The sequence below is a fragment of the Panthera leo genome, chromosome B1 (genome assembly GCF_018350215.1).
Source record: "Panthera leo isolate Ple1 chromosome B1, P.leo_Ple1_pat1.1, whole genome shotgun sequence".
NCBI classification, from domain to species: domain Eukaryota; kingdom Metazoa; phylum Chordata; class Mammalia; order Carnivora; family Felidae; genus Panthera; species Panthera leo.
Window position 1 is genome coordinate 125693579 of NC_056682.1, and position 27409 is coordinate 125720987.

Below are 27409 nucleotides of genomic sequence, written 5' to 3' on the forward strand. Positions count from 1 at the left end.
GAGAGAGAGAGGGAGACAGAGTGTAAGTAGAGGAGGACAGAGAGAGAGGAAGACACAGAATCTGAAGCAGGTTCCAGGTTCTGAGCTGTCAGCACAGAGCCTGATGCAGGACCCAGGAACCATGAGATCATGACTTAAGTTGAAGCTGACACTTAACAAACTGAGCCACCCAGGTGCCCCAGCAATAGCATTTTAAAACAAATCTGTAAACTTCTCAGAATATATTTTTTAACTAAGAAAAGAAATACGATACATTTTAACTCTGAAAATTGTGTAGTATAATTTGACTTAAACTACATTGAGATTACCATATGTCAAAACAGAATGTTATTTCTGAGACATCTTCTATGAAGTATACATGTAGTATATATGAGGAATTACTATATTTAGACACATGAACATATCTATTTCAAAAAATTATATAACTTTGATTTTATAGAAGCAAAATTAAAGGATCCCATTTAAAAAAGGAACAGCTTCTGCTCATTTCAACACCATTCACTTCTTTAAGTGCTCATTTAAAGGAATTAAAAAATAAGTAACTATAGTAAGTAATTTGGAGTAAGGGTAAAAAACCTCATCAATTTCTCCTGCCTTCACACAATTGCAAGAGAGCATTTTACTCCCAATATCTTGGTCAAACCATCTGATGCTGTGAGTCTGGACACACATCATTCCTCTCAGCATCCTGGTGCCCTGATCACCAATTCTGCAGACAGGGAGCCAGACAGCAGGGCACCACGACCTCTCCCTTTAAGCCTCTCCATCAAAACAGACATCTCTTCCTACCCTTAGCACCAGCTGCAGTGTTACTGGGCTTCCCAGATCATATTTTAGTGTTTATGATACAGGTGCTGCATTTGATCTAGTTACTTCCCATATTTCCTCCTTCCAGAGAAAGAATGTTATCCTGGGGTGTTCTGCTTTTCTGGGGCTGAAAGCGAATAAACAAAGCAAAAGGAAACCCAGCATTCATTAAAGAATTTAGCTGTATTCTGGCTGTCCTTCATCTTCCTTTTTGAAAGAGAAGATGACAAATAAAATTTCGAGGACATAAATAAACATTGATAAATATTATTGCATGGGATTGTGTATCTCTAATATCCTGCTGAATGTATCTAAGTTTAAAAAAAAAAGAGCCTGAGAAACCTCTGGATAGGTAGGAAAGATTTTCTTGTTTGTTTTTAGTAAGGACAATTTATTTGTAGGTTTTTACCCCTATGCTCAGTACTTCTCTAATCTCTAATAACAGAACCTTGCCTAAGCTTGTTATTATGTAGCACCCAGTAATACAGGTCTTTTGCGATGAGGTTAATCATTTAACTTTTTTGGAAGAGCAGTTATATAAGAAGCAAGAACAACAACAACGAAAATGGTCAGCTCGATATTTTAGCCTTCTAGTCTTTTGATAACATAGCCTCTGCTTTCTAGCAATTTGACATAAAGATTTATAATAAATCTACTATATATGGATTCAGTAGTTATGTATATGTAAAGTACTTAGAAAAGAGCCAAAGTAAGTGTTCCATTCTCATTAGCAAATATCACAATCATGAGGATGATTCCCATGGCTCTTAGGCCAGAAAATCAGCCTGGGCTCTGAGCTTTCAAGGGTCCTACTCTGGCTCCCTCCAACCATGACCCTTCCCATTAAGCAATGAGTCTCCAGGACCCGGGGGATGTGTCCACTCAGAACCTGTCCCATCCCACTCTTCTTTTAAACCACTGGCCATGGCCAGTGTATGGTGGAGGTTAAAAAAAAAAAAAAAAAAAAAAAAAGGCAGCAGCTCTATGGCATAGCTATGTTACAAATGCTAGTGCTCTCAGACCACTACCTACAGTGACTTTTACTAGACCCCAGAATGACTGCACCAGAAGGGTAAGATAGAATCTGCCCAGAACTCACCTAGGTACTACCGGGGATCCTCAAATTTCAAGCAATAAACTCCACACAAGCCTATCACTTTACATAATTTTCAGTATTATGCACCAACCATTCCTGAATCCTCTTTCCCATTCTGCTCTAAAACAAGGATTTGTCTTCTCAATGCTGCTGCCTTTCTACTCAAAGCCGTTTCACTCAGTTCTCCAGAGATTTATTCCACTATTTTAAAAGTCTCAGCCTCCTCAGAGAAAATTCCCTCATCTGCCTAGTGCTAACTAGAATCTGGCTCCATCTACAGGACGATACATGCACTGCAGCCCTTTCAGCAATAGAAGGGTTGGAATTTTCCTAAACTTATTGCAAGTTCTAAGACACATTGCTTCCACTTGCATGTGAAAAGCCTTTCCTCCTTGGGGGAAGAGATTCTGAAATCTAGCACCACTGCCTTCATTTCCAGCCATTTCTCACCCTCCTCCCTCCCTTGTCCCCAGTACATAAGCCGCTATACCAGGGCTATTCAAAATGTTGTCTATAGACTGCCAACTTTCTGCAACTGGTTCACAAGGAAATAGCTACAAAAACCAGAAAGCAAACATTTAGAACTTGACCACAATTTGATATCAGCAGACTTCTCTTTGAAGGTGTTGTCAAAGGCATGCTGAGACACAAGCGGTGTTTTTTCTACCAAAAGTATTACCCAAACTTTAATGTGCATACAAATCATTTGAGGAATATTGTTTAAAAATACATTTTGTAGTCTGGGGTGGGGTCAGAGATTCCACACGCGTAATGAGTTCTGACGGACACTGATGAGCTGATCTACAGACCTATTTTCAATAACAAAGCTTTAGAAAACTTAATTATGAGATTTTCTCCAACCAACCACATTGTTTGCTATGCCTGCATTTTGCAAATGCTTCTCAAGCCTTACAAACAAAAACTCTGTGTTTACTACTGCCTCTATTTAGTCACTGCTCCTAACAGGCGGTGCAACCTTGGGAAAGTTAGGTGACCCCTCTGTGCTGCAATGTCCTTATCTTTACACAAGGAGTAAGTCTAAGTACCTCATAGGATTGTTGTGGGACTCAAATGGGTTAAATGATGTGATACTGAACATGCCTGGCTCATGTTAGCCATTATAATATTTTTAAAATTTTTATTCCTGTCTTATCCATCCAGTGATCTCCTATGCATCCTTACAGTCTTGTTCAAGTGTCACTTCTATGAAGGTCTTTTGACATCCTCCCACCCCACAGTAAACCACTCACTTGTTTGTGTCCTTAATACACTTTACAATCTGACTCCACTAAAACATTCCTGACTGAATACAATTTAATTATTTACATATTTCTCTCTCACAGGCCAGTGTGCACGTCTTGAGAGCAAGAATTTTCTTCATCCATTTCTGTATCCCTAACACCTAGCATGTTGACTGGCAATCTATATAAAAAATCTGTCTGTGAATGTTTTATGTGAATGATTATGAATAATCTTTTAAAGCTTTCTAGGCTTTAGCAGAAACAAGCGTTATAAAATGTTATCATCAAAGCCATGAAATGTCAGTATATTTTGTTAGGAAGATTTTCTCAAGAAGTAAAATCAATCATGAGAAATCATTTTAAACCACTGATATAAGACTTAGGCTTTAGGACACGGTGACAATTCCAATTATCTATTTTGTGGTGAGAGTAAAGAGGAGAAAGGAAACATGGGAGCAGTTTTTAACAAAAAGCCCTTCCAGCTGCGGTATTTGTCTTTTGCAACGAGCGACACTTAAATGTGGAAGTTTTGAAATTAAATTTTCTAGATATCTCCTCCATTCTATCAATATATTGATATATGATTTGGCTAAAAACTAGCTGCTCTAGTACAGATAAAAGGAAATTTTCCAGCAAATAATCCAATTCAATCTTTTATTTTTTTTAATGCATGTTAGCCTAATGGCAGTTTTCGAGTGAAATATAACTTCTGATTAACACTTCAAGGTAGGCATAGAACCCTGTCTCCCTCCTCTATGCTTCTAAAACACACTGCAAGCTCTGGAACCCCTAGATTTCACAGGGAAGTGGTGACAAGTGAAAGAAACGAGATTCTCAAGCATGAAGCCCCATACGACTACTTTTCCAAGAACTACTTGCCCATGTCTTTGAATTACGTCATCTTGCCTTGGTCCCCTGCCCCAGCAGTGGAAAATGATCAGGTACACTAATTTAGGAAAGGCAGAGTAATTCTCGTCTTTATTATCTTTGTGGCTAAAGCTCTTCCAGCCCCAAAGCTTTCTTCTCCTTACCTCTACTCTTCAGTGGAGGCAGCGTAGGGTGCAGGTCTTTGTTACACTCGTTCCGCTCTGTGCAGCACTCAATGGATCTTCTCTGATGAGGAATGGGGGTGTCCTAAAGTTGAGCCCAAACAGCTATGAGTGGGGTTCCCCTAAATTTCAAAGTCACATAATCTAAAATTTTTTTAGCTTATTTATTTATTTGGAGAGAAAGAGAGAGACAGACAGAGACAGACAGCTCGAGCAGGGGAGGGGCAGAGAGAGAGGAAGACAGAGAATACCAAGCAGGCTCCACACTGTCAGCACAGAGCCTGAAACAGGGCTCGAACCCACAAACTGTGAGATCGTGACCTGAGCCGAAATCAAGAGTCAGACGCTTAACCAACTGAGCCACCCAGGCACCCCCTCAAAGTCACATAATCTAAAACTTGAGACACTAACACCATTCAGGGAATTCACTTAAAATTCTGATAATTTTCCTGAAACATTCTGAAAATGTTTTTTTATATTAGAAAATTTCTCTCAAATTTCCATATATTATCTTACTGCGGCTTTTGCATTTCAACAAAACTACTACTGCATTTGTAATAACCAGGGTGCATAGTTATAAACTGAGGAAGATGGCTTGCATTAATGCAATTAACTAAACTGGAATCTGAGCAGGATGATCTAAAGAGTCATTAAGCAAGAAGCTAACAGCAAAAATAAAAATAATACTTGCTTCTGAAACGAAAGGAGGATTGGCCCAATGAGACAATTTTCAGATTATTTTCCAACTTACTAAAAACAGGGTGGGCAAGAAAAACAATTCTTTTATATAGCTTGAAACCTAACTGTTTGAAAGCTAGCAATGAAAGTTACAAGGCAGAAGCATGTGATCTTCCTTACCCGGCACTGAAAATCTGAGCCTTCTAGTCCTAGGCATCCAGAAGTGACCACAGGCATCCCAGAATCATCTTCTTCTATCATTGTGAAACAATATCCATCTGTGCTGAAGACCAAACAGGCAAAGTAAGTGTGTGTGTGTGTGTGTGTGTGTGTGTGTGTGTGTGTGTCTAGGGGAAAAGGAAAGGAACATGTTAATCATTTGTTTTACTACACACAAGGAGAAAGTCAATGATCATTACAAGTTACAACCTGTTAAGAAAATTCCAAAACTTTCTTTTATGAAACTGGATTTAATAATCATAAAACATTTGGTAATATCTTCTCTGTCTAGAAACTTGTGAGAAAGAAGGAAATAAACTTGCCATATAACATATACTATTAGTAACCATATACCCCAATTACTACACACTCATTTTGGTCCTCCATCGCCTGCACAAATCCAAAAACACAACTATTTTTCTCACCTTCTATATGAAGGAACTGAGGCTCAGAGAGCTTGAGCAATTTCTCAAAGGCCTTACAGACAGTGAGAGGCAAGGCAGAGGTTTGACCCCACGCAGGTGAACATTTATGTTGGTTCTATTTGCTCCAAATGAAACAAACTTGTCTCTCACTAAGGCACCAAAAGAAAGACAGGTAGAAGCTGGGATCAGCACAACATAACCAAGGTGATTGAGACTGTGCCACTGGGTCCCTCTGCTTTGGGACTGATCTGTCATGAGAAACATCAGGCTTTGTTGTAAGCAGGTGGGGCTTAGATCGGGGGTACGGTGAGGGTGGACAACAGAAAGAAGGGCTGTTAACAAGATCATGGAAACCAAAGAAACAAAAACTAAATTTCTGCATGGTTTTCTACATTAAAGGCAACATTCACTTATTCTACCTCATGCAATCCTCTCAACAACAATGGAAAATAATACTATTTCTATTTACAGATGAGAAATTAAAGGTAGAGAGTTTAATAAACTTGTACAAGGTTGCAGAACAAACAGTAACAGAATCAGGCCTTGCATCAAGGACCTCTTGGTAAATCCCCACACGTTTTCCACTATCCTCTCCTGGGACCAAATCTGAAAAACAAGAACTATTATATACAGAACTATTTACAAACAGACTTTACTGTCTTCACAAGTTAGGGTGACTCCTAATATATGTCATCAACCACTATTGCGTGTGTTAAGAAATGAAGTACTAAACTATATCTCCATCTTTTTCTCATACATATGCTTGCTCAGCGCCCAAGACAGATATGGCAGTGTAGTCCTGAAAGGTCACAGGAAGAATGCTCTGAGAACAGCATTAGCCATGATTTGTGGATTTGTCTATTCTATATTAGTGGTAGCAGCATTCTGCCGTACATTAGCCCTTCAGTTATCATCAACACCCTTAGAACTGTTTACTTGGTTTATAACCCTCGTGATCCAAAATACTTCAGTTTATAAGAACTAGAACAGCAAAGTTCAAATATACTAATGAATGGCTAGGAAGGGCCGATGGTAAATCTCTTTGTTTGACTAAGGTCAAATGCATGAAAATTATTGTGGAATACAGACTCTGCCTCTGAACAACCCTTGCTCTCAATTCTTTGGGGCTTTTTAGCCAATTTGCTGAAATTGCTATGAAAATCTAAAGCATGTAATCACTGAAGGCAATAAATAAAAGAGCTGTCCCTTAGAAATGTAAGCAATATGAGCAAACAATACCCAGATGATTTTTTTTATTCCTTTCCTTCCCATTTAAACCATATGTGTGACTTAGTTTTCTCATCACAAGTAAAATTCAGGAATTATCAGAAATAAAGTCATCTTAATTTTCTGACATTAGGAATTCACAGGGCTAGAAAGAGTGATACAATATGTTAAATCTAAACAAAAAAAAAAATTCTCCTTATTTATGACTTCCCCTTACTCAAAATCTGAATATATGGAAAGGCACTCATCAGAATCAAAAAAAAAAAAAAAGAAGAAGAAATGCTGGTTAAGCTGTTAGCAAGTTATTCTTACAATGTCCTGGGAAATGTAAAGAAACATCAGGGAGAGTAAATTCAAGCTTTAAAAATATACTCCCTTGTCTGCAAGAGAGTAGAACTAAAAATATAAACAGGGTGTGGAGAAGGAGAGAAACTGGAGAAAAGTCAGTGTCCCCTAAGTCATAAATTCAGACAGAAATCAAATATTTAGTTGGAGGACAAGCAAAAAGGTTAGAGAACCATTTCAAGTGCATATTATCTGCAACAAAGCAAAATTTATAAGCTTCTCATTGACATTACCAGCTAGTTAGGAACACTAACTGGAAATGAGCAGTACAATTACAGAAACTTCAGAATCACTTGAGAACTTTCAATTCTTGAGCAAACACAAACGTAAACAAAGCTATGTTCCAGAGTCAAAGCTGTTCAACTCCCTCTGCTGAGAGAGGGCTGCAGAATGTCACAAAAGGCAATTAAGTCCTCCCATGGGCTTACTTGAACATTCTGCTGCCTGGCTGCCATGTTTAGGCTTAGTTTTTAAAGGTTGCATACTGATTATTATTATCTCATCATTCCCACAGTGTTTAAGAAGAAATGAAGACTCATGAAGAAAACAAAAGTAGGAATAATTTTAAACAAAACTGAAAGTACTGAGATGTATACAGGGATATAGGATGAATCATTTAGTTACAGTAATGATTATGAATTTAACAAAAAGGCTCCTGGGTGGCTCAGTCAGCTGAGCTTCCGACTTCGGCTCAGTTCATGATCGTGTGGTCCATGGGTTCGAGCCTTACATTAGGCTCTGTGCTGACAGATCAGAGCCTGGAGCCTACTTCAGATTCTGTGTCTCCCTGTTTCTCTGCCCCTCCCCCACTCACATTCTATCCCTCTCAAAAATAAATAAACATTAAAGAAAAGTTTTAAAAAAGACCATTGATGTAATATTTTAAAAATGCTGCCCCTGTGTTATAGGTAAAGACGAGCAATGAACAAAATAAAACAGCTGCGTACAAAGGCGATCAGTTGTCAATACTGACTGCTTCTCCATATTTATGCCATTTTTTTTAATTTGAGGGAGAGAGAGAGAGCACGAGTGGGAGAGACAGGCAGAGGGAGAGTGAAAGAGAGAGATTATGAGTGGAAGAGAGGGACGGGGGAAGAAAGAAGGGAGGGAGGGAGGGAGGGGGAGGGAGAGAGAGAGAGAGAGAGAGAGAGAGAGAGAGAGAGAGAGAGAGAGAAAGAATCTTAAACAGGCTCCACACTCAGCATGGAGCTCAGTGTGGGACTCGATTCCATGACCCTGGGGATCATGACCTGAGCCGAAATCATGAGTTGGGATGCTCAACTGACTGATCCATGCAGGTGCCCCAATATTTATGCCAATTTTATGTCAGTATGGGAGAAATACTAGAATTCCTAAATTTCTTTTAAGTTTCAGTTAGAATTGATTAGAAAGACTGTTTGGTTTTAGTCCATTTTAAATCAGTCCTTGAGAACATTCCATCTTCTAAAATACCTATTTCACATTCATGAGAATAAAGAGAAGTTTTCAAAGTTTTCTGTCACAGATAAACTCAAAGATACATACAAATTTTAAAGCGGCTATTTAAATCATGCAAATTTTAGTTAATTAGAACAGCTGAAAGCTGCTTACAACTTTGTTAACAGTAGTTCACTTGACAAACATTTATTGAGCGTACGATGATCCAGGCAGAGTTAGATATCCAGAACTCAGGGTGAGGAAGATGTAGCCTTTGCTTTGAAGGAGCTCATAGTCTATGAATGCCACAATCCTAGGAGAAGCCAAGTGATTCAAATTCTAGCAGTAAAGACAGAAATCAAAAGCTAGAAGTGTTTCCTACTGAATTGGGGAAAAAAAGCAAAGAAGGATGTTGAACGGTGGTAATTATCAAAGTAATGGAATCCTAAAGTTTATATGTTTTTTCCTTACCACCTTAGACAGATGGATTCCCATAGTAGTAAGGGATAAAGGGTAAAATATATATGGCTACTACTGGTCCCCTGCTATGATTTTTCCTCCGAGATGTCACTGAACTGGAGGAAGGTGAAGTTACATTAATGATAAAGTTGCAATGTGAGAAATGACTTTTACTTTATCTTCAGAAATGGGTAACTATCGGGGCACCTGGGTGGCTCAGTCCGTTAGTGTTCGACTCAGTTTCAGCTCAGGTCATGATCTCACAGTTCGTGAGTTCAAGCCCCGCATCAAGCTCTGTGCTGACTGTGCACAGCCTGCTTGGGATTCTCTCTCTCCTTTTCTCTCTGCCCCTCCCCTGCTCGCTCGTATGTGCACTCTTTCTCCCTCCCTCTCAAAATAAATAAACTTAAAAATTTTTAAAAAACAAAAGGATGTGTAATGATCTTACATCCTTCTCTAGCAGCCATACCGAGTGATTTGGCATTTTGTTTATTTTCTTCTATGAGGTACAAGATCTTCTGAATTTGTCTCTATTTTTGTATGAATCGAGCATTTGTATATTCTCACCTGTGCAGATGCTCTTCGTCTCTCACTTAGATTTGTCTGATTGCCTTCCAGCAGGCCTGCCCATCCCCTCCCTCTGGACTCTAAACAATTCTGTACAGCACTTCCTGGTAAATCTTACATTTTCCTTCTCTGCTTTAAAATCATCAACAGTTCTCTATGTAGAAGTTTAAAGAGCTCCGAGCTATTCATTTTCCATTAACTCCAACAACAAATGGGCCCATTTAACAGTCTCATTTATGACTAAGAAGCACAAAAGCAGAGTTATTCCTTATAAAAATCTTCATAAGTGCATCTGAAATCATTGCCTTTACCAACTAAATTATAAATTCTAAGGAAGAACGTATTCTCATAAGTGTGATGGTTTTAACTCACATCTACTGAAAATTTTTTTAAAGATCATAAAACTCAATATTCAGATGGTCTGAGCAATGGTGGAATAAACTGGATGCAATGGAAGATGTATAAACAAACGAGAACAACTTGCACTTTAAACACTCTGAGATCTTAGGTCAGGAGCGCCTGTCGGAAAACTCACACCATCACATTCAGCAAGAGGTCTGAAAGTCCTGGGTTGATGCAAACTTTATAAAAAGGCTCACAAGCCCCTAACCTTTCCCTTCTTCCCGTTGTGACTCCGCAAGGCACGGTTGGGGTCTTATCTAATTCCTCATTTAGGCAGCCTGGTGTCATTTGCACATCCTTTGTGCAAACATCCAATTACTTACTACACCTGTAAACCCTGAAAACTGTCCAGGCAGAATTCTCGGTCAAACCTAACAAGTAAGTATTTAACTATGGTGAAGTCTTTAAAATCATCTCTGAAAAAGAGTGAAAAATAACTTTTACAAATGGATACACTTGTGTGACCGCCTGGATGAACTTGAGAGAGGTGGTAAGTAGTAACAAAAATGACTATCAGAGGCAAAAAGACAGGTAAAACAAGAAAGGATGTGTAAAGCAGGATCAGATTATATAGAGAAAAAAACAGACAAACAAGGCTGCAAAATGATACAAAACTTTTGCAGGGTGAAAGTCATGTAAAGAAGAGTTATTCCAGGAGACTTTGAAGCATTCAAGGCATACAGTGATTATCTAAGATCCCGGGAATAAATCTGGAAATGGAATGAGAAGGATTAACAATGTACCATAACAGCTGGAAAGATATTTAGAAGATAGGTATTATCTTGAGGGAGATAAAATAACAGCTTCCCTTCTTGAGTTATGGATATAAAAAAAGGTTCTAATACTTTATTTAGCTTATTTGCACAACATCCTCTAACATGTATGCTGTGAAGCAATGGAAAGGGCATGGATTTTGGAAGTAGACACACCCACACATGATGGGAATCAAGGCCAAGAATGACTCTGTGTTTGGTGGGTAACGTGATTGATGCTACTCACAGAGAGATTAAAAACCCTCTAAACTTAACACATATTTTCTGAATTATTATGTGGGATTTCAAAATCTCTTTTAAGTATGATATACTTCTGATCTGGGCCACTTTTTAGATTATTCTGTCCAGGAATATGGGAGTGGTAATGAGCAGGAGACCTCCCTAGGATACCCAAATTGGCTAAGAACTGCCTACAAGACCTCAGGCCACACAGTTTTGACAAGCCCTTATCTAAGCTCAAGAAAGCATATCCTTGTCTTTAGAACTCCTTTACCTAGGAGTGCAAGATTTAATGCAATATTACCCCAAGTATGTTCCCTTCCAGGTCAGCAAACTGCTTGCTACTGGTCTGTGAGGAGGTTAATACAGAAATGGAAACTTGCAGAGTAATACATTTAGCTCTCTTGGATCTAAATAACAGAAAAATAGGAAAAAATTGAGCATGCAAGGTGCAAATATTTTTATATTTATTTTTCTAGTAATTCATTTTTATTGTACTCTAGAAAAATACCAGTGCAACTTATGGGGTTGGGTGGGGAGCATCTTTCACCAGAGATAGTGTGAGAAGTATTGATTTGGAAGTCAAAGAGTAGATAGTGGGAATGGAGGAATGGACGCCCGAATTTATTCTAGGTCTTAGGACTCAGGAATAAAAGCAGCCCCTGTGACTCACATGATTGATCTCAGTTCACAGGAGACTCAACTGGAGTTAACATCCTGTTAGCAAAAAGGATGTGCATTTTGCCCAAGAGTGAATATTCGCTCTTCTGAGATCCAGTTCAGGGGTTGGCTGCTGGTCAAGAATTCAGGACTTTGGGATGAGTATTTCTAAACTGCAGTTATCAAGGTCAATAAATCTGACCTCCATGTTTTAGTTCTTACCCTCTTGACCTCTGACAGCTTCTAACATGGCTGACCTTACTTCCTCCCTCGGTAAACTTGGCTTCAATGACACCATACTCACTGTTTCATGTTCATTCTGGATCTTGTGGGGAGAGCCTCCTTGACCCAACCATTAAACATCTCAAGGCTCAGTCCTACTCTGTTCGATCAGATTGTTTTACTACCGTACTCAATTCTTCACGCTCCACTCTACCCATAGCTTCTCTCTGACATTGAGCTTGACTGTGTCACTTGATTTGGTAAATGGAATGTTAGAGGACAAGCAGAAGTTTTAAGAGGTTGCTCCCTCACAGTCAAGTGAAAAAGAATATGCTCTGGTTAGCTTCTGGTCCAAGAAGGATGAACAAACATGTAGAGCAGGCGGGAAGTGAAGCAGCAGCCCAATGCCAAGTCCACCCTAATCCAGCAGGTCCCAGCACAGCTGCAGCCCATTTGTAGACCCAGGAATGAAAAGACAAATGTCTTTAGTTGTAAGTTACTATGATTCTGAGCTCACTTATTTCACAGCAAAAACTGCCTCACATTCTACTCACTCACTCTAGACTCTCCCCAAACCCTATCTTCACTCCAAATCCATATCCCATGGCCTACTCTCTGATGTCTCCATTTTGTAGCTATCAAAAACCTTAAACTCAGCATGTCCAGATTAGAACTTGATTATTTCCCTCTGTCCTCTTTCATTAAAAGCCTACACCGTGTATATAAATGTACATCCAGACTGGTGAAGCCTCTCTGGGCCCCTTCCTAGATCCAATTCATCAACATAAAACTTTCCTTCTAAATATTTCCCCAATACATGTACCTCATTCTTGCACCAGCATCAACCTAGTCCAAGATCATTCTCTCTCACATGAACTGTCCTTCCTAAATCCACATCAATACCCACTGCCACACCTGCTTAAACAAATCCCCCTCAATGGCTTCCCAATGCTTCCAGGAATAAGACGAACATCCTTAATAGAGCCGACCAGGCCATGGGTAATCTCTCCCGGGTCCACACTCAACTACTGCCACACCTCCTTCTGCTCCCTGCACTTTAGGAAAACCAGTCTTCTTCGAACATGCCAAGTTGCTCCTTTCCACACAGAGAATCTGGAAGAAATCTTCCAAATGAACTTTCTTCCAAATCAACTTAGGACACTTCACTGATGTATAAGGAAAATAGGACAAAATATTTAAAGTTGGAATAACTGTGGAAAGCCTGCCCATATAATCAATGGCAATTATAAGCAATAATCAATTATAAGCAATCAATTATAAGCAATCAATTATAAGCAATCAATTATAAGCAATAATCCAATGACACAATTTACTCTTAATTACTACAGACCCAGGCAAAATAGTAAAGTATCCCCCTAATATGTTTTCTCCTAATAATTTTTTTTTCTTCAGAAAACTCTGACATTTTCCTGATACTTTTTCCACTTACTACAAAGAGGTAGTGTTTCCCAGGAAATACTGTCTGAGCTCTGGAATCATTTTATCATGGCACAAGACTCGGTAATCCAAGTTTGTTCTATCGTGTAAGAGCCAAGTTAACAGACCTCCCTGGGTCCTGAATTCTTTATACCTAATGGTAAGAAATAAGCATCCCCTACCATGCTGAGTTGTTCTGATAATTAAAGGAGATATATATTTATGAGCATACCAAACTTTCCTCTCTGTCATTCTGTTAGTAGATACTTCTTGAGCTGCATATCTCAGGATACACTTTCTTCCTCAGGAAGAAAAAAAAAGCATCCAGCTCATCTTCATGTTCTTTCCTGGGTAATGAGGCCCCAAATGATTACTTAGGTATTCTGCCTGGACTTCAAACCTAGGAGTCCATTTTCCCATTTGGTCCATTACCCTTCTCAAGGGATATTCTGCTTCTCTGGCATTTTAACTCTTGAGATCAGTACTTGTCTGGTTACTCTGCCACATCTTCCTAGGCATACTGGCCTCATTAGCTATGCCTCTCCACCCACTGTTGTCCTCACGAGGGGTGTAAATGCAGGCTATGGTGTTTGGAAAAATGGATGTGGCTGCATAAGGATGCGTAAGAAAGACAAAGCTAGAGTCCAGTTCCAAATAAGGTTTTGTTACAAACATGATTATCCACTAAGGAGTTTAGTTCTCCAATACTCTTACAATGTCTTTCCTGACATCTGGTAGACTCATGTAAGCTCTATCACTATACTGCTTCCCAGAGTCCGTGAATATTCCTAATGACGCAGGTGTTCTTTCCATAAGACCAACCACCACTGACATGATGAATGGTTAAAGAAAAATCATCAGACAGTTGACACCCTCTGCTATTGAATTTATTTGGGGGACAAGGTCTTTTGAAGGCAAACAATTGGCTTTTGCTGCTTGACACTTGTCCCAAGCCTGGGATCTATGCTCTATGTTTATGTGCATATGTGATGTTTGCAGCAAGGGAGAAGAATCCCAGAACACCATTTCGGGTCAAGATGCAATTTAATATTTTTTTCTAAACACAGGCACTGCCCTGTAAGTTAATGGAGTCAGGCACTATTCCTCAAAATGTGTTCTTGGAAAACACCAGCCTACAATTCTGTAGTTTAAAAAGTATGACTCTCCGTTAAAACTACATTTAAATAATTTATATGACCAACCTGCAAATATTGTTGACTGAGTCTTCTGGACAATGGTGGTGACATTTGCAACGCAAGATCTTTGGACGAGGGGTGGGGGCTGTACTCTCACCATCCTCTTTCTTGGTGCCCACATTTAACTTTCCTGAACTTCGCAAAAGCATGTTATCAAGTAAGTTTGCTGAAAAGAAGAAAGAATAAGAGTTTAAGTATCTGTGGGATAGACCAAAGTCTGCTATCCAAAGAACAATGAGATTAAACAAAATATTCGCTATTTATGATACTTACAGATTTAAACATAAAACAGATGTTTTTTGTTTTTTTTTTTAATTTTTTTTTTAAGTTTATTTATTTTTGAGACAGAGAGAGACAGAGCATGAACGGGGGAGGGTCAGAGAGAGAGGGAGACACAGAATCAGAAGCAGGCTCCAGGCTCTGAGCCATCAGCCCAGAGCCCGACGTGGGGCTCGAACCCACGGACCGCGAGATCGTGACCTGAGCCGAAGTCGGACGCTTAACCGACTGAGCCACCCAGGCGCCCCTAAAACAGATGTTTTAATGATTTCGACATTAGAAATCATATAATTATTACAATTGTATATGTCTCATATAAAATACAGAAATTCTCATAACCCTTTCAAGATAGCATCCTACACATTAAATTAGAATAGTCGTCTTTGAGTGCAAAGAGCTCAATGAGACACTAGCATATATATTATCTCTACTCCGTATGGTAACAGTATGGGTAAATATTATCATTCCCATCTGCAGAGGAGAAAACTAAGACTTTACGTGATCTGAACACACCTAATAAATCATCAGGTAAGCATTTAAACCCAGATTGTCTGGTCCCTAAAACTGCCTTCCTACCCATCTCTCTACTTTAGGTATATCATGTATTTTTTAAAGAAATTATTAGAAATACTTAACATTCAAAATTGGGTAGGATGGTGAAAACTTAGTTATCTCTAATATATATCAAATGATACCTCTTCCCTATCAGCTTTTACATGGAAAGTGTCTTCCTATTAGAGTAGCGATGGTTGTACATCTTTGATGGAAGACATAATAGTAGACATGATCTCTAGAGACAGATTTTCTGAGGTCAAAATTAGGCTTTACTATTTACCAGTTGGTTGACCTTGGATAACTTTATAAATAATCTCGTTGTGCTCCACTTATCATTAAAGTGGAGGTTATTACAACCACCTACCTCATGTCAACAGCTTAGAGTGTATATGTCACGTAGTAACATATTACTGTTAGCTAATATTATTGGAAGGATCTATTTTTTTTTTACTTTTTAAATAGTAAGACGGTTCATTAATACAGGGTGACCTATGACTAAGATGGTTTTCATATTTTTCCTCTTTACCACCACTTTTGAAAAGTAATGAAGCTCCAAAAGGAGGCATGCATTAACTGATACCTATGATATTTCAGCCATTGTGGCAGGAGCTCTCATACATGCTACGTCACTGCATAAATGGTCAACCTGAGCAATGTTTGATTTAAAATCTCTCTCATCACAAATTGAGCTTGCTTATAATTAAAACAAATCAAATTAGAACAAATTATCTAAAAGATGCTGGGTTAAAACACTGAAATTCTAGGCCAAAGATGCAATATACTCAATAGCATACTATCGCTATTCTGTTTAGCAATAATACACATGCATACATATGCAAGTGTTAATTTCTTAAACCACAAACTAATGCCTCTAGCCACTGGTTCCATCAGAAAATGAGAGTTTTAAAAGAAGATGGGATAATTTTTGCATGGTAAGATAATTAGCTGAATGCTTAGTGAAAATTGAAGGGGAAAGCAATAAAGTATGTTAAATCAATTTACCAGCATTTCCTCCAATCATTAATTCTAAATTCATTAGATTCTTCAAATTTATATAAAATGTGCACCTAACTTTCTCCAACAGTTTCTTATATTTTAGCCTAGAGAAGACCTGTAGATGGCCATGTGTATATGAGGAGTTTGTTACATACCAAATCCTCATTCCATAGGTCTCAGGTGAGCCAAGGGAAGTGAATATTCAAGATCCCATGTGATTCTGAGACAGATCATGTGCAGACTCCACTCTGAGAAACCCGGGACTAGATTAAGCAAATAATATTTACTTAATCCAACCATATAATTTATCGCAAGAGATGTATACTTTCTCTATACAATAGGACGCTTATCTTTAAATACTAAAATAAATCAAACATATTGTATGTTAGTATCTTATATTTAAAGTCCTTTGTTACAAGTTCGCCTGCATAAATGCCTCAGCACTGCTTGCAATCCAGGTGCACTGGGTGCAGATAAGCCTATATATCACCCTGCCACGCTGGCTTCCTTCTTTTTAAACCTGGCTCTCAATCTTCCTACTTTATGACCTGAGCAACCGCAAAGTAACTCAAAGTGATGAACATAAGATATTTAAAACTTACTACACCCTGCTGCCTTCATACCAGACCTCTTCTCCTTGAAGTTATAAAACAAAATAATTAAAATTAATTTATTATGCATATGTCTAATTAGCAAGCATGTATCAGGTGCCTTTCCTGATCCAGGCACAGACTGAAAATACAGGGTAAACTAAACATAGGCAGGATTTCCCATTTGGTGGCAAAAGTGGCTAAATGGAATCTTTACACTGAATGGTCTTCATTAGAAAAGGAGACATCTTCATACTACTGGCAATAAGATGTCATTTAGTAAGAAACATTTCAAGAAAGGATTCAGAATTTCCTCACATTTTAAATTTATTTAAAGACATATGAATTTTAGCTAGAAGGAGGTTCTTTGCAATATTGCTTATAACAGCCCATATTTACAACAGGGGACAAGATAGATCTCTAAAAAGAGAGTCACTAAAATGTTGATGTGGAGTATATTTATCGGCAAGAAAAATATTAAAATGTTATCTTTTGTTGGAAAGGGCAGATTACACAGAGTATTTTACTTAAAAAAATTGAACATTTATTTATATTTGAGACAGAGAGAGACAGAGAATGCACGGGGGTTGGGTCAGAGAGAGAGGGAGACACAGAATCTGAAACAGGCTCCAGGCTCTGAGCTGTCAGCACAGACCCCGACGCGGGCCTTGATCTCACGGACCAGGAGATCATGACCTGAGCTGAAGTCGGACGCTTAACCAACTGAGCCACCCAGGAGCCCCACACAGAGTATTTTAATTATGACATCCCACTAGAATAACAAGAAAAAAGGCTAAAAAATTGAGCCTACAATATAAAAGAGACCAGTACAAGACTGGTAAGCAGAAGGAAAGCAGTAACTGATCTGACAAAGCTAAAAATGCTGATTCCTAAGCCTAAGGTGGAGAAAAACCAAGAAGCAAAACAATTTTACCACTTAAGCTCAAAAAGGTTCATGAGTGGTACCACCAGTTGCTTTTAGAGATAGAGTTCAGCTGGGGCACCTGGGTGGCTCAGTTGGTTAAGCGTCCGACTTTGGCTCAGGTCATGATCTCACAGTCCATGAGTTCGAGTCCCGCATCAGGCTCCCTGCTGACAGCTCAGAGCCTGGAGCCTGTTTCAGATTCTGTGTATCCCTCTCTCTCTGTCCCTTCCCTGCTCTTACACTGTCTCTCTCTCTCTCTCTCTCTCTCAAAAATAAATAAAAATTTAAAAAGAAAGAAAGAAAGAAGTAGAGTTCAGTTACCCTCTCTAATTCCCAAAGGCTGGTAACAACATCTCCACCCATCCTACCCCCACATCCCCAACAAAGACTGGAAGAGTAAATCTATTATGCATATCACCGAGATGCCTTATTTTTGTGTTTTATCATCAAGGTGAGGAACTGTAAGTATGGAAAGAGCCCATATGTTCACCATATATATATATATATATATATATATATATATATATATATACACACACACACACACATATATGTATACATATATGTGTATATATATATGTATATATGATGGAGTGTTTCATATATATATGTGTATATGTATATATATGTATATATATGTATATACGTATATATATATATATGTATATATATATATACGTATATACATATATATACATATATATACATATACACATATATATATGACGGAGTGTTACTCAGCAATCAAAAAGAATGAAATCTTGCCATTTGAATGTGGATGGAACTAGAGGGTATATGCTAAGCAAAATTAGTCAGAGAAAGACAAATATATGACTTCACTCATGTGGAATTTAAGATACAAAAGAGATGAACATAGGGGAAGGGAAGCAAAAATAATAAAAAACAGGGAAGGGAACAAAACATAAGAGACTCTTAAATACAGAGAACAAACAGGGTTGCTGGAGGGGTTGTGGGTGGGGGGATGGGCTAAATGGGCAAAGAGCATTAAGGAGAACACTTGTTGGGATGAGCACTGGGTGTTATACATAGAGGATGAATCACTCACTGGATTCTACTCTTGAAATCATTATTGCACTAATTTAACTAACTTGGATGTAAATTAAAAAACTAGAAAATTTAAAAACAAAAAAAAAATGTTAAAGGTGAGGGACTGTAGAAGACTAAGCACAGGGGAGGGGAGGGGTGCCACTTTACTGCAAACATTCAGTGAACGTTTACACTGGCTATGGACTCCTCCCGTCCTTTCCCTCTACATGGCTTCCAGAACATGATGCAGCCTGGCTTATCTCTTCTTTACTCAGGAATTTGGCCAGGTCAAAAACAAGAAAATACCTAAAGACAGGGATATTAGAAGTTTCTCAGCAAGACAGCCCTGCAATATTGTCTTATGGTGAGGCCCACTGGTGACAAAATCTACCCAACGAACAGAGTTGGCAGTCAGCATTTATAGTGATCCATTCTCATATGCATATGCCACTAATTCAGGGTCACCAGATATATGAAGAAAACCTCAAACATCAAAAATTGAAAACACACACACAGAAGAAAGCCACTTGGAAGAAACATACAGTGGAAGAAAAAAACTTTAAAAACCTATAATTAATACTGTCATCTTTATAAAAAAAATACATTGCATCAGTGAAACAAGAATGTGTTGCTACAAAAAGGAAGTAACAAACAAGGAACTCTAAAAATATGATTGCCTAAATAAAAATCTCAGTCGGTGAGCTGAGATAAAGATCAGGAAATTTCCCGCAATACAAGGCAAAATACAGAGATGGAAGAGCTCCCTAAATTAAAGCATCGATCCAGGAGATTCAAAACCTGAATATATCTAGAAAGAGAGGCTTGAGAAAATAGAGGGGAGGAAATCATCAAATAAATAAGTCAGGTACAGTTCCCATTAACTGAAAATCATGATTTTCTAGTTTGAAAGGAACCATAGAGCATACATATAGACCTACACCAAGGTATGTTATCATAAAATTTTATAACGCCAGAGACAAAGGGAGGGTTTGTATATCACATATTGTATATATACAAAAGGTAGAAATAAAAGCGATGAAAAATAAGTGTGGCATTGAACTTTCTACAGCAAAACTGGAAACTAGGGTAAAAAATAGGGTGATGTCTTCAAAATTCTGAGGGAAAAGTGTTTCAAATCCAGAAATCAATACCTGGGAAAATTATAAATCAAATACGAGTAAAGGAAAATGGCATCGGAAGATTTTTCAAAGTCTCAAAGATTCCACCTCTCATCCACCTTTCTCAAGAAGCTATTGGAGGAGATGCTCTGCCCAAATTAAAGTGTGAAACAAGAAAACAGAAAAAAAAAGAATTTCTGCTATAGGAGACGATCCCACCCAAGAGAACAGAGAAGCATACTCTCAAAATAAAGGTAAAGGTGGAGAGTAAAAGAAAAGATCTATGACTGGACAGAAGGAACAACCAGGTCTGACTAAACTCGGGTCAAAAAATTCTGGGAGACAGAGATCCAAAAAGTTAAAATTAACAGAGTAACTCAGGTATTTTAAATTTAAACTGAGAATTTGGAAATGAATTTGTGATGGAAACACAGGAATATAAAGAAACAACTAACATTTAACCTATATATATATATATATATATATATATATATATATATATATATATAGCATAGGGGATGGAAATATGTATGTAATGGGGGAGAGAGTGGTAAACCTTCCAAAGTGGAAAGTCAAAGGTAATGCCTAAAGTTGAATAATCAAGAGGTAGTAGTACAATGATTTATTTAGAGATATGAGAAAAATACCAAAAGAAAAAAATGTAAAAAGGAATAGGTGTAGTCCCTACTAAACAGGAGAAGTTGGGAGGATGCTTCAAGAAAAAAGAAGGCAGTCTCTTTATGTTAAAAGAAAAAAACAGCAGGTTTTGAAATAACGTATCTCATATGAGTCAGACACTTAACCGACTGAACCACCCAGGCGCCCCAGTAGTTGGAGCTATTTAAAAGCATTTGCAATTTGCTTCTCAGTTCAAAATAGGGAAGTAATTAGTCTTCTCTCCTGATGTGGAATAAAGAAATCAGTGAACAAGGAAAAACCAAAAAATCAAAACCAAAAAAAAAAATCCACTAACAAGAAATATCCCTAGAAAAATTTCATTAATGGCTATACCACTGGACCTATGAACATTGGCTTGGTAGTAACACTAAATCCACTACGGTTGACCGTATTTTATGTGTTTGTATACACATGTGTGCCTCATTCTCTATTGCAAGCTATCAACAATCCATTTTGAGGTATTTTGTAGAACATCCTAAGTTAACTACTTCAGTTATGAATATGGAAGGATACCTGAATCACTAGCTCCAAGCAAGTTTCATAGTCAAATCCTGGCTCTCAAACACTGGACAAATCAGTTAAGAAACATACTTTCTATAAAAATTGTGAAAATGAAATAGTGCTGCATAATCTTTCTAAAATATTTAACACTAACATGCAGTCAGAATATATGCCATCTTACCAGAAACACATTCCACAAGAACAAAAAAAAAAAGGAGAAAAGAAGTATTGCTAGTTCACAATAAAGTTACCATTTCTATAAAGTGAGTTAACAGGGGTGCCTGGGTGGCTCAGTTGGTTAAGCAGCAAACTCTTGATTTCGGCTCAGGTCATGATCTCACTGTTCATGAGTTTGAACCCCGCATAGGGCTCTGCCCTGACAGTGCAGAGCCTGTTTGGGATCTCTCTCTCACCCTCTCTCTCTGCCCCTCCTGCATTCTCTCTCTCTCTCTCTCTCTCTCTCTCTCTCTCTCTCTCTCTCAAATGGATTTTTTTAAAAGTGAGTTAATAGATAAGATCCTGAATAAGCATATATGGTTGCATTCATACAATGTAACCTGAACAACTAAAAATGGTAAGATGATAAAATGATTTCTTTAATTAGCATTATTAAATAAATTAATAGTTAAATGCAAATGAGACAAGTGGAGAGTTCTTCACTTACTTTTGCCAAAATAATCAAATCAAGGGAGGAATTTATGTCAAAGTATGCAAGTGCTACGTAGGAGTCAATTAATCTATGTGTGTTTAACTCCCTGTGAAATGAAATTCATTATCACACAATTAATAATATTTCCAATTGTGAGATAAAATTAAAATAGTTGAGTGATAATTTGCAGGTTAATAGGAGACAAGGGGGTAGAGAAGCAGCAGCAGCAGCAGCAGAATGATCAAATCTGATTAGACTCATTTTAAAATCTAAGAACATTGTTAAAAAGAACAATCATAAGATCTTTTTCTTGAGGTAAAATTGACATTCAACATTATATAAGTTCCAGGTGTACAACCTAATGATTCGATATTTGTATATATTGCAAAAAGATCATCACAGTAAGTCGAATTAACATCTGTCACCATACATTTGTTAGTTTGTTTTTCTTGTGATGAAAACGTTTAGGATCTCCTCTCTTAGCAATTTTCAAATATTATTAACTACCGTTGCCATGCCGCACATTAAATCCCCAGGACTTATTTATTTTATAACTGGAAGTTTGTGCCTTTCGACTCCCTTCACCCCTTTTGCCCACCCCCACCCCCTGCCTCTAGCAACCACCATTCTGTTATCAGTGAGTCTGGCTGTATTTTGTATTGTTTTATAAGCTTTTACATATAAGTGAGATCATCTGTTATTTGTCTTTCTCTGTCTTATTGCACTTAATATAATGGCCTCACTCAATATAATGGACCCATAAAAATCCATCCATGCTGCCACAAATGGCAAGATTTCCTTTTTTTATGGCTGAATAATGTTCCAGTGTGTATTTATCTACCACATATTCTTTATCCATTCATCTATCGATGGACACTTAGGTTGTTTCCATATCTGGGCTATTGTAAATAATGCTGCTATGAACATGGGGGTGCAGATATCTTCCAAGTTAAGTATTTTCATTTTCTTTGGGTAAATATCCAGAAGTGAAATTGCAGGGTCATATGGTAGTTCTTTATTACATTTTTTGAGGGGGCTCCATACTGTTTTCCATAGTGGCTGTACCAATTTACATTCCTAACAACAGGCACAAGGGTTCCCTTTCCCCCACATCCTCGCCAGCATTTATCTGTTTGTTTCATAACAACCAGTGTAACAGGTGTGAGGTTAAATCTCATTTCGAGTTGCATTTCCCTGATGACTAATAATGTTGAACATCTTTTCATGTACCTGTTGGGCACCTATATGTCTTCTTTGGAAAAGCATCTATTCAGATCTTCTGCTCATTTTCAAGTCAGATTTTTGTTTTTTACTATTGAGTTGTATGAGTTCATTATGTTTTGAATATTAACACCTTATCAGATATATGATTTGCAAATATTTTCTCCCACTCAGCAAGTTGCCTTTTTTTAATGTTCATTTATTCACTGAGGGAGGGTGGGCAGAGAGGAGAATCCTAAGCAGGCTCTGCCCTGTCAGCACAGAGCCCAATGCTGGGCTTGAATTCACAAACCATGAGATCATGACCTGAACCTAAATCAAGAGTCTGAAGCTTAACTGACTGAGCCAACAGTCAGGTGCCCCAATATGTTTCCTTTTTTTATTTTGTCAATGATTTCCTTTTGTGTGAAGGAGCTTTTCAGTTTGATATAGTCCCACTTGTTTATTTTTGGCTTTAGCTGCCTTTGCTTTTGGGGTCAGATCCAAAAAATCATTGCCAAGACTAAAGTCAAGGAGCCTATGCCTAGGTTTTCTTCTAGGGGTTTTATGGTTATAGGTCTTAAGTTAAAGGTTTCAATCCATTTTGAGTTAATTTTTGCATATAAGACAATGGTCCATTTTCATTCTTTTGCATGTGGCTGTCCATTTTCCCCAACAGCATTAATTGAAGAAATCATCTTTCCCAATTGTATATTCTTGGTTCCTTTGTCATAAGTTAATTGACCATGTATGCATGCATGCGTTTATTTCTAGGCTCTCTATTCTGTTCTATTGATCTATGTGTCTGTTTCTATGCCCAGTACCATACTGTTTTGATGACTATAATTTGTGATATACAGTTGGCCCTTGAACAACATTAGTGTGAACTATGCAGATTTTACATGTAGATTTTTTCAATAAATACAGTACAGTATTATAAATGTATTTTCTCTTATTTATGATTTTAATAATATTTACTTTTCTCTAGCTTACTTTATTATAAGAATATAGTATATAATACATATAAAATACAGATACGTGTTAATCAACTGTTTATGTTATCACTAAGGCTTCTAATCAACAGCAGGCTATTAGTTTGGGTGGAGTAAAAAGTTATACATGAATTTTTTGCTCTATCGGGGGGGTAGGTGGGGAGAGGGTCAGCACCCCTAAGCCCCACATTGTGCAAGGACCAACTGTAGTTTGAAATCAGGGAGCATGATACCTCCAGCTTTGTTCTTCTTTCTCAAGACTGCTTTGGCTATTTCGAGTCTTTCATGGTTCCATAAATACTTTAGAATTGTATGTTCTATTTCTATGAAACATGCCATTGAATTTTGATGAGGATTGCAATGAATCTGTAAATTGATTTGGGTAGCATGAACATTTTTACAATATCAATTCTTCCAATCCATGAACATGAAATATCTTTCCATTTGTTTGTGTCTTCAATTCTTCCATCCAATGTCTTACAGTTTTTAGTATATAGATCTTTCACCTCTTCCGTTAAATTTATTCCTAGTTATTTTACTCCTTTCGATGAAATTGTAAATGAGATTGTTTTCTTAATTTTTCTTTCTGGTATTTCATTACTAATGTATAGAAATACACCAGATTTCTGTATATTGAATTTATATCCTGCAACTTTACTGGAATTCATTTATTAGTTCTAATGTTTTTTAATTGAGCTCTTAGAGTGTTCTACATACAATATCATCTGCAAATTGTGGCGTCTTTACTTCTTTCTTTCCAATTTGGATGTCTTTTATTTCTTTTCCTTGTCTAACCACTCTGGCTAGGAGTTCCAATACTATGTTGAATAAAAGAGGTGAGAGTGGGCATCCTTGTCTCATTCCTGATCTTAGAAGAAAAACTATCAGCTTTTCAATTACTGAATATAATTTTAGCTATGGGCTTCTTGTATATGGTCCTTATTATTTGAGGTAAGTTCTCTCTATACCTTCTTTACCAAGAGGTTTTTTATTGATGCATTTGTTGATGCAATCAACAAATGGATGTTGATTTTTGTCAAGTGCTTTTCCTGCATCTTTTGAGTTGATCATATGATCTTTATTCCTCCTTTTGTTAATGTGGTGTACCACACTGATTAACTTGTGGACGTTGAGCCATCTTTGTATCCCTGAAATAAATTCCACTCAATCACGGTGAATTATCCTTTTAATGTATTGTTGTATTCAGTTTGTAAGTATTTTGTTGAGGATTTTTGCATCTGTGTTCATCAGGGATATTGGTTCATAATTTTCTTTTCTTGTGGTGTCCTACTGCCTGCCTCATAAAATTAGTTTGAAAGTGTTCCCTCCTCTTCTGTTTTTTTGGAAGAATTTGAGAAGAATTGATAATAATTCTTCTTTAATTGTCTGACAGAATTCACTAATGAAGTCATCTAGTCTTGGACTTTTGTATGTTGGGAGGTTTTTATTTACTGATTAAGATCTTCTTAATAGCAAGTTCCCATTTGAGAAAAAGGGATAGTAATAAACTGGACTGTTTTATCTACTGTTATCATTATGAAAAAAATTATTTAAAAAATCACTTTCATATAAAGCCATTCTAAATTTGCTCAAAATCAAACCAGCCTCACAAACATAAGCCAGACATTTTCAAACATCTGAAGCAGCAACTAAGGCATAAAAAGCACAATTATATGTATATAAAGAATAATGATTTTATAAAACCATGAATTTAGCCAGATAATCATAATGCTAAAATAAGAATTAGAAGAAAAGACAAAGATATATATGTGTGTGTGTGTGTGTGTGTGTGTGTCACACACACACACACACACACACACATATATATATATATGATAAATGTGAGCATTTAGATGAACAAAGGAATAGCAATAATGGAGATTTATCCCAAATATTAGATGTCTGATTAAGACAACTGTCAAATTTTATTTTACATATTTTATTATATTTATTATATTTTTAGTATCTCTGCACTTGAAAAAGGAGAAAGGCAGACTTTAAGAGACAACAGTGTTTGATTTAGTCAGCTAATTCAAATAATGTAAGATCTTTGTTAATTAGGCCCTCATTTTACTTGATTATTTGTTAAATTTTATATAAAAGATAATCAATGAAAACAACTGAAAGATGATCATTAAAGAAACATTAAGTACAATTTAGTACATCATATTTTCTAAATCAACAGGTGAAACCATTAAAAAATTTTTTCTACTAAGGAAAGCTAAATAGTGAATGACTTCTACTTAAGTTGAATAAAATTTCAACAAAAGTGATGATTTCTTCTCAGTAGATTTCCAGTCAATTATGGCTTTCATAGTTAGTAACAGAATTATAAATAAACCTGACAGAAAAATGTAGGGGTAGGGGGGCAAATGGAAAAGCCTGACTTCTAGAAATTTCTTAGAAGTAAATACCTCACTGAATAAATTACTCTTTAGAAGCTCATTCCATTTTTCACTTTCCTTCCTCCCTCCTACCCTCCCCTCTCCTCTGTGTCTGTCTCTCTAATACCAATCTTTGCCCTAACAGTACGAATCCAGACACTTCAGATGTTGTCTGCTTGACATAGCTGGTTACATTACAGTTAATAAGGTAGTTAACTATCCAAATTATGATGGTAATAAAAAGTAGGGCTGTAAAAACCAATCTAAAATTAGTTCTCATTTTTTCAGAGGACCACGAGATCTTTAGAGAGCAAATGAACCACAAGATCAGTTCAAGACGTGTTTGTGTGTGTGTTCTTAATGAATTACAACTAAATTATATTTATAACCCTTATGATTTTCATACCTAAGAGAGATTTATTCCTTGCAAATTAATTCCTTGCAAATCAATCAAACTTCATAAAGTAACCTAATGATCATCATATAATAATGTGATTTCCATTGAATTACAAAGTTTAAATAGGAAGTTATTTTTCTTGAGTATCTTGATACATATATGTATATATATATACATATATAATAGGTATATAACATATTACAGTTATATATGTTTTCAGCTACTTTATAGATTTATATATAGCTATATACAAGTTTTCTGTGGTATCTCTTCTTGTATAAGTTAGGAAATAAGGCAGTGTTATAAAGAGTTTCTTTGAGGTACTTATTTGGAACCAGTGGACAATTAGTATGTAGCTTGGTATAAACACCATAAAATAACTCATTTTTTATGTATATGCTTAACAAATCAATTATTTAAAAATATTTCTATATTATTTTATATTATTGTGTACTCTTCCACATGATTTTTATAGAAAAATGAAACAAGATTTTCACAAAAACTCAGAAAACACAGAAAAATAAAAGTAAATGTAAAAAATGAATGTACAATAGAACTTTCCAAGAGATAAATTTTAACTTCCATATTCATCCATTATATTTTGAAGTATATTTTATATTAAATTTTTTTTCTTAGTAACATTCTTATCACTTCAAGATT

The 27409-nt window shown here is 36.9% G+C and overlaps 1 protein-coding gene across 4 annotated transcripts in view; it reads right to left on the reverse strand.

Annotated features, from left to right (window-relative positions):
• The window catches only part of BMPR1B (bone morphogenetic protein receptor type 1B), a 412316-nt gene that overhangs the window by 32725 nt on the left and 352182 nt on the right, over window positions 1-27409 (reverse strand). For 3 of the 4 annotated variants that reach the window (XM_042935858.1, XM_042935857.1, XM_042935859.1), the window contains 3 exons: window positions 14445-14604; window positions 5052-5154; window positions 4176-4278 (listed from right to left, as the gene is read on the reverse strand). In XM_042935858.1, coding sequence (XP_042791792.1) covers window positions 4176-4278; window positions 5052-5154; window positions 14445-14587 — 349 coding nt within the window. In that variant the 5' untranslated portion in view covers window positions 14588-14604. Of the gene's footprint in view, window positions 1-4175; window positions 4279-5051; window positions 5155-11227; window positions 11269-14444; window positions 14605-27409 lie in introns of those variants that run through there. The other variant, XM_042935860.1, reaches the window with a different exon arrangement.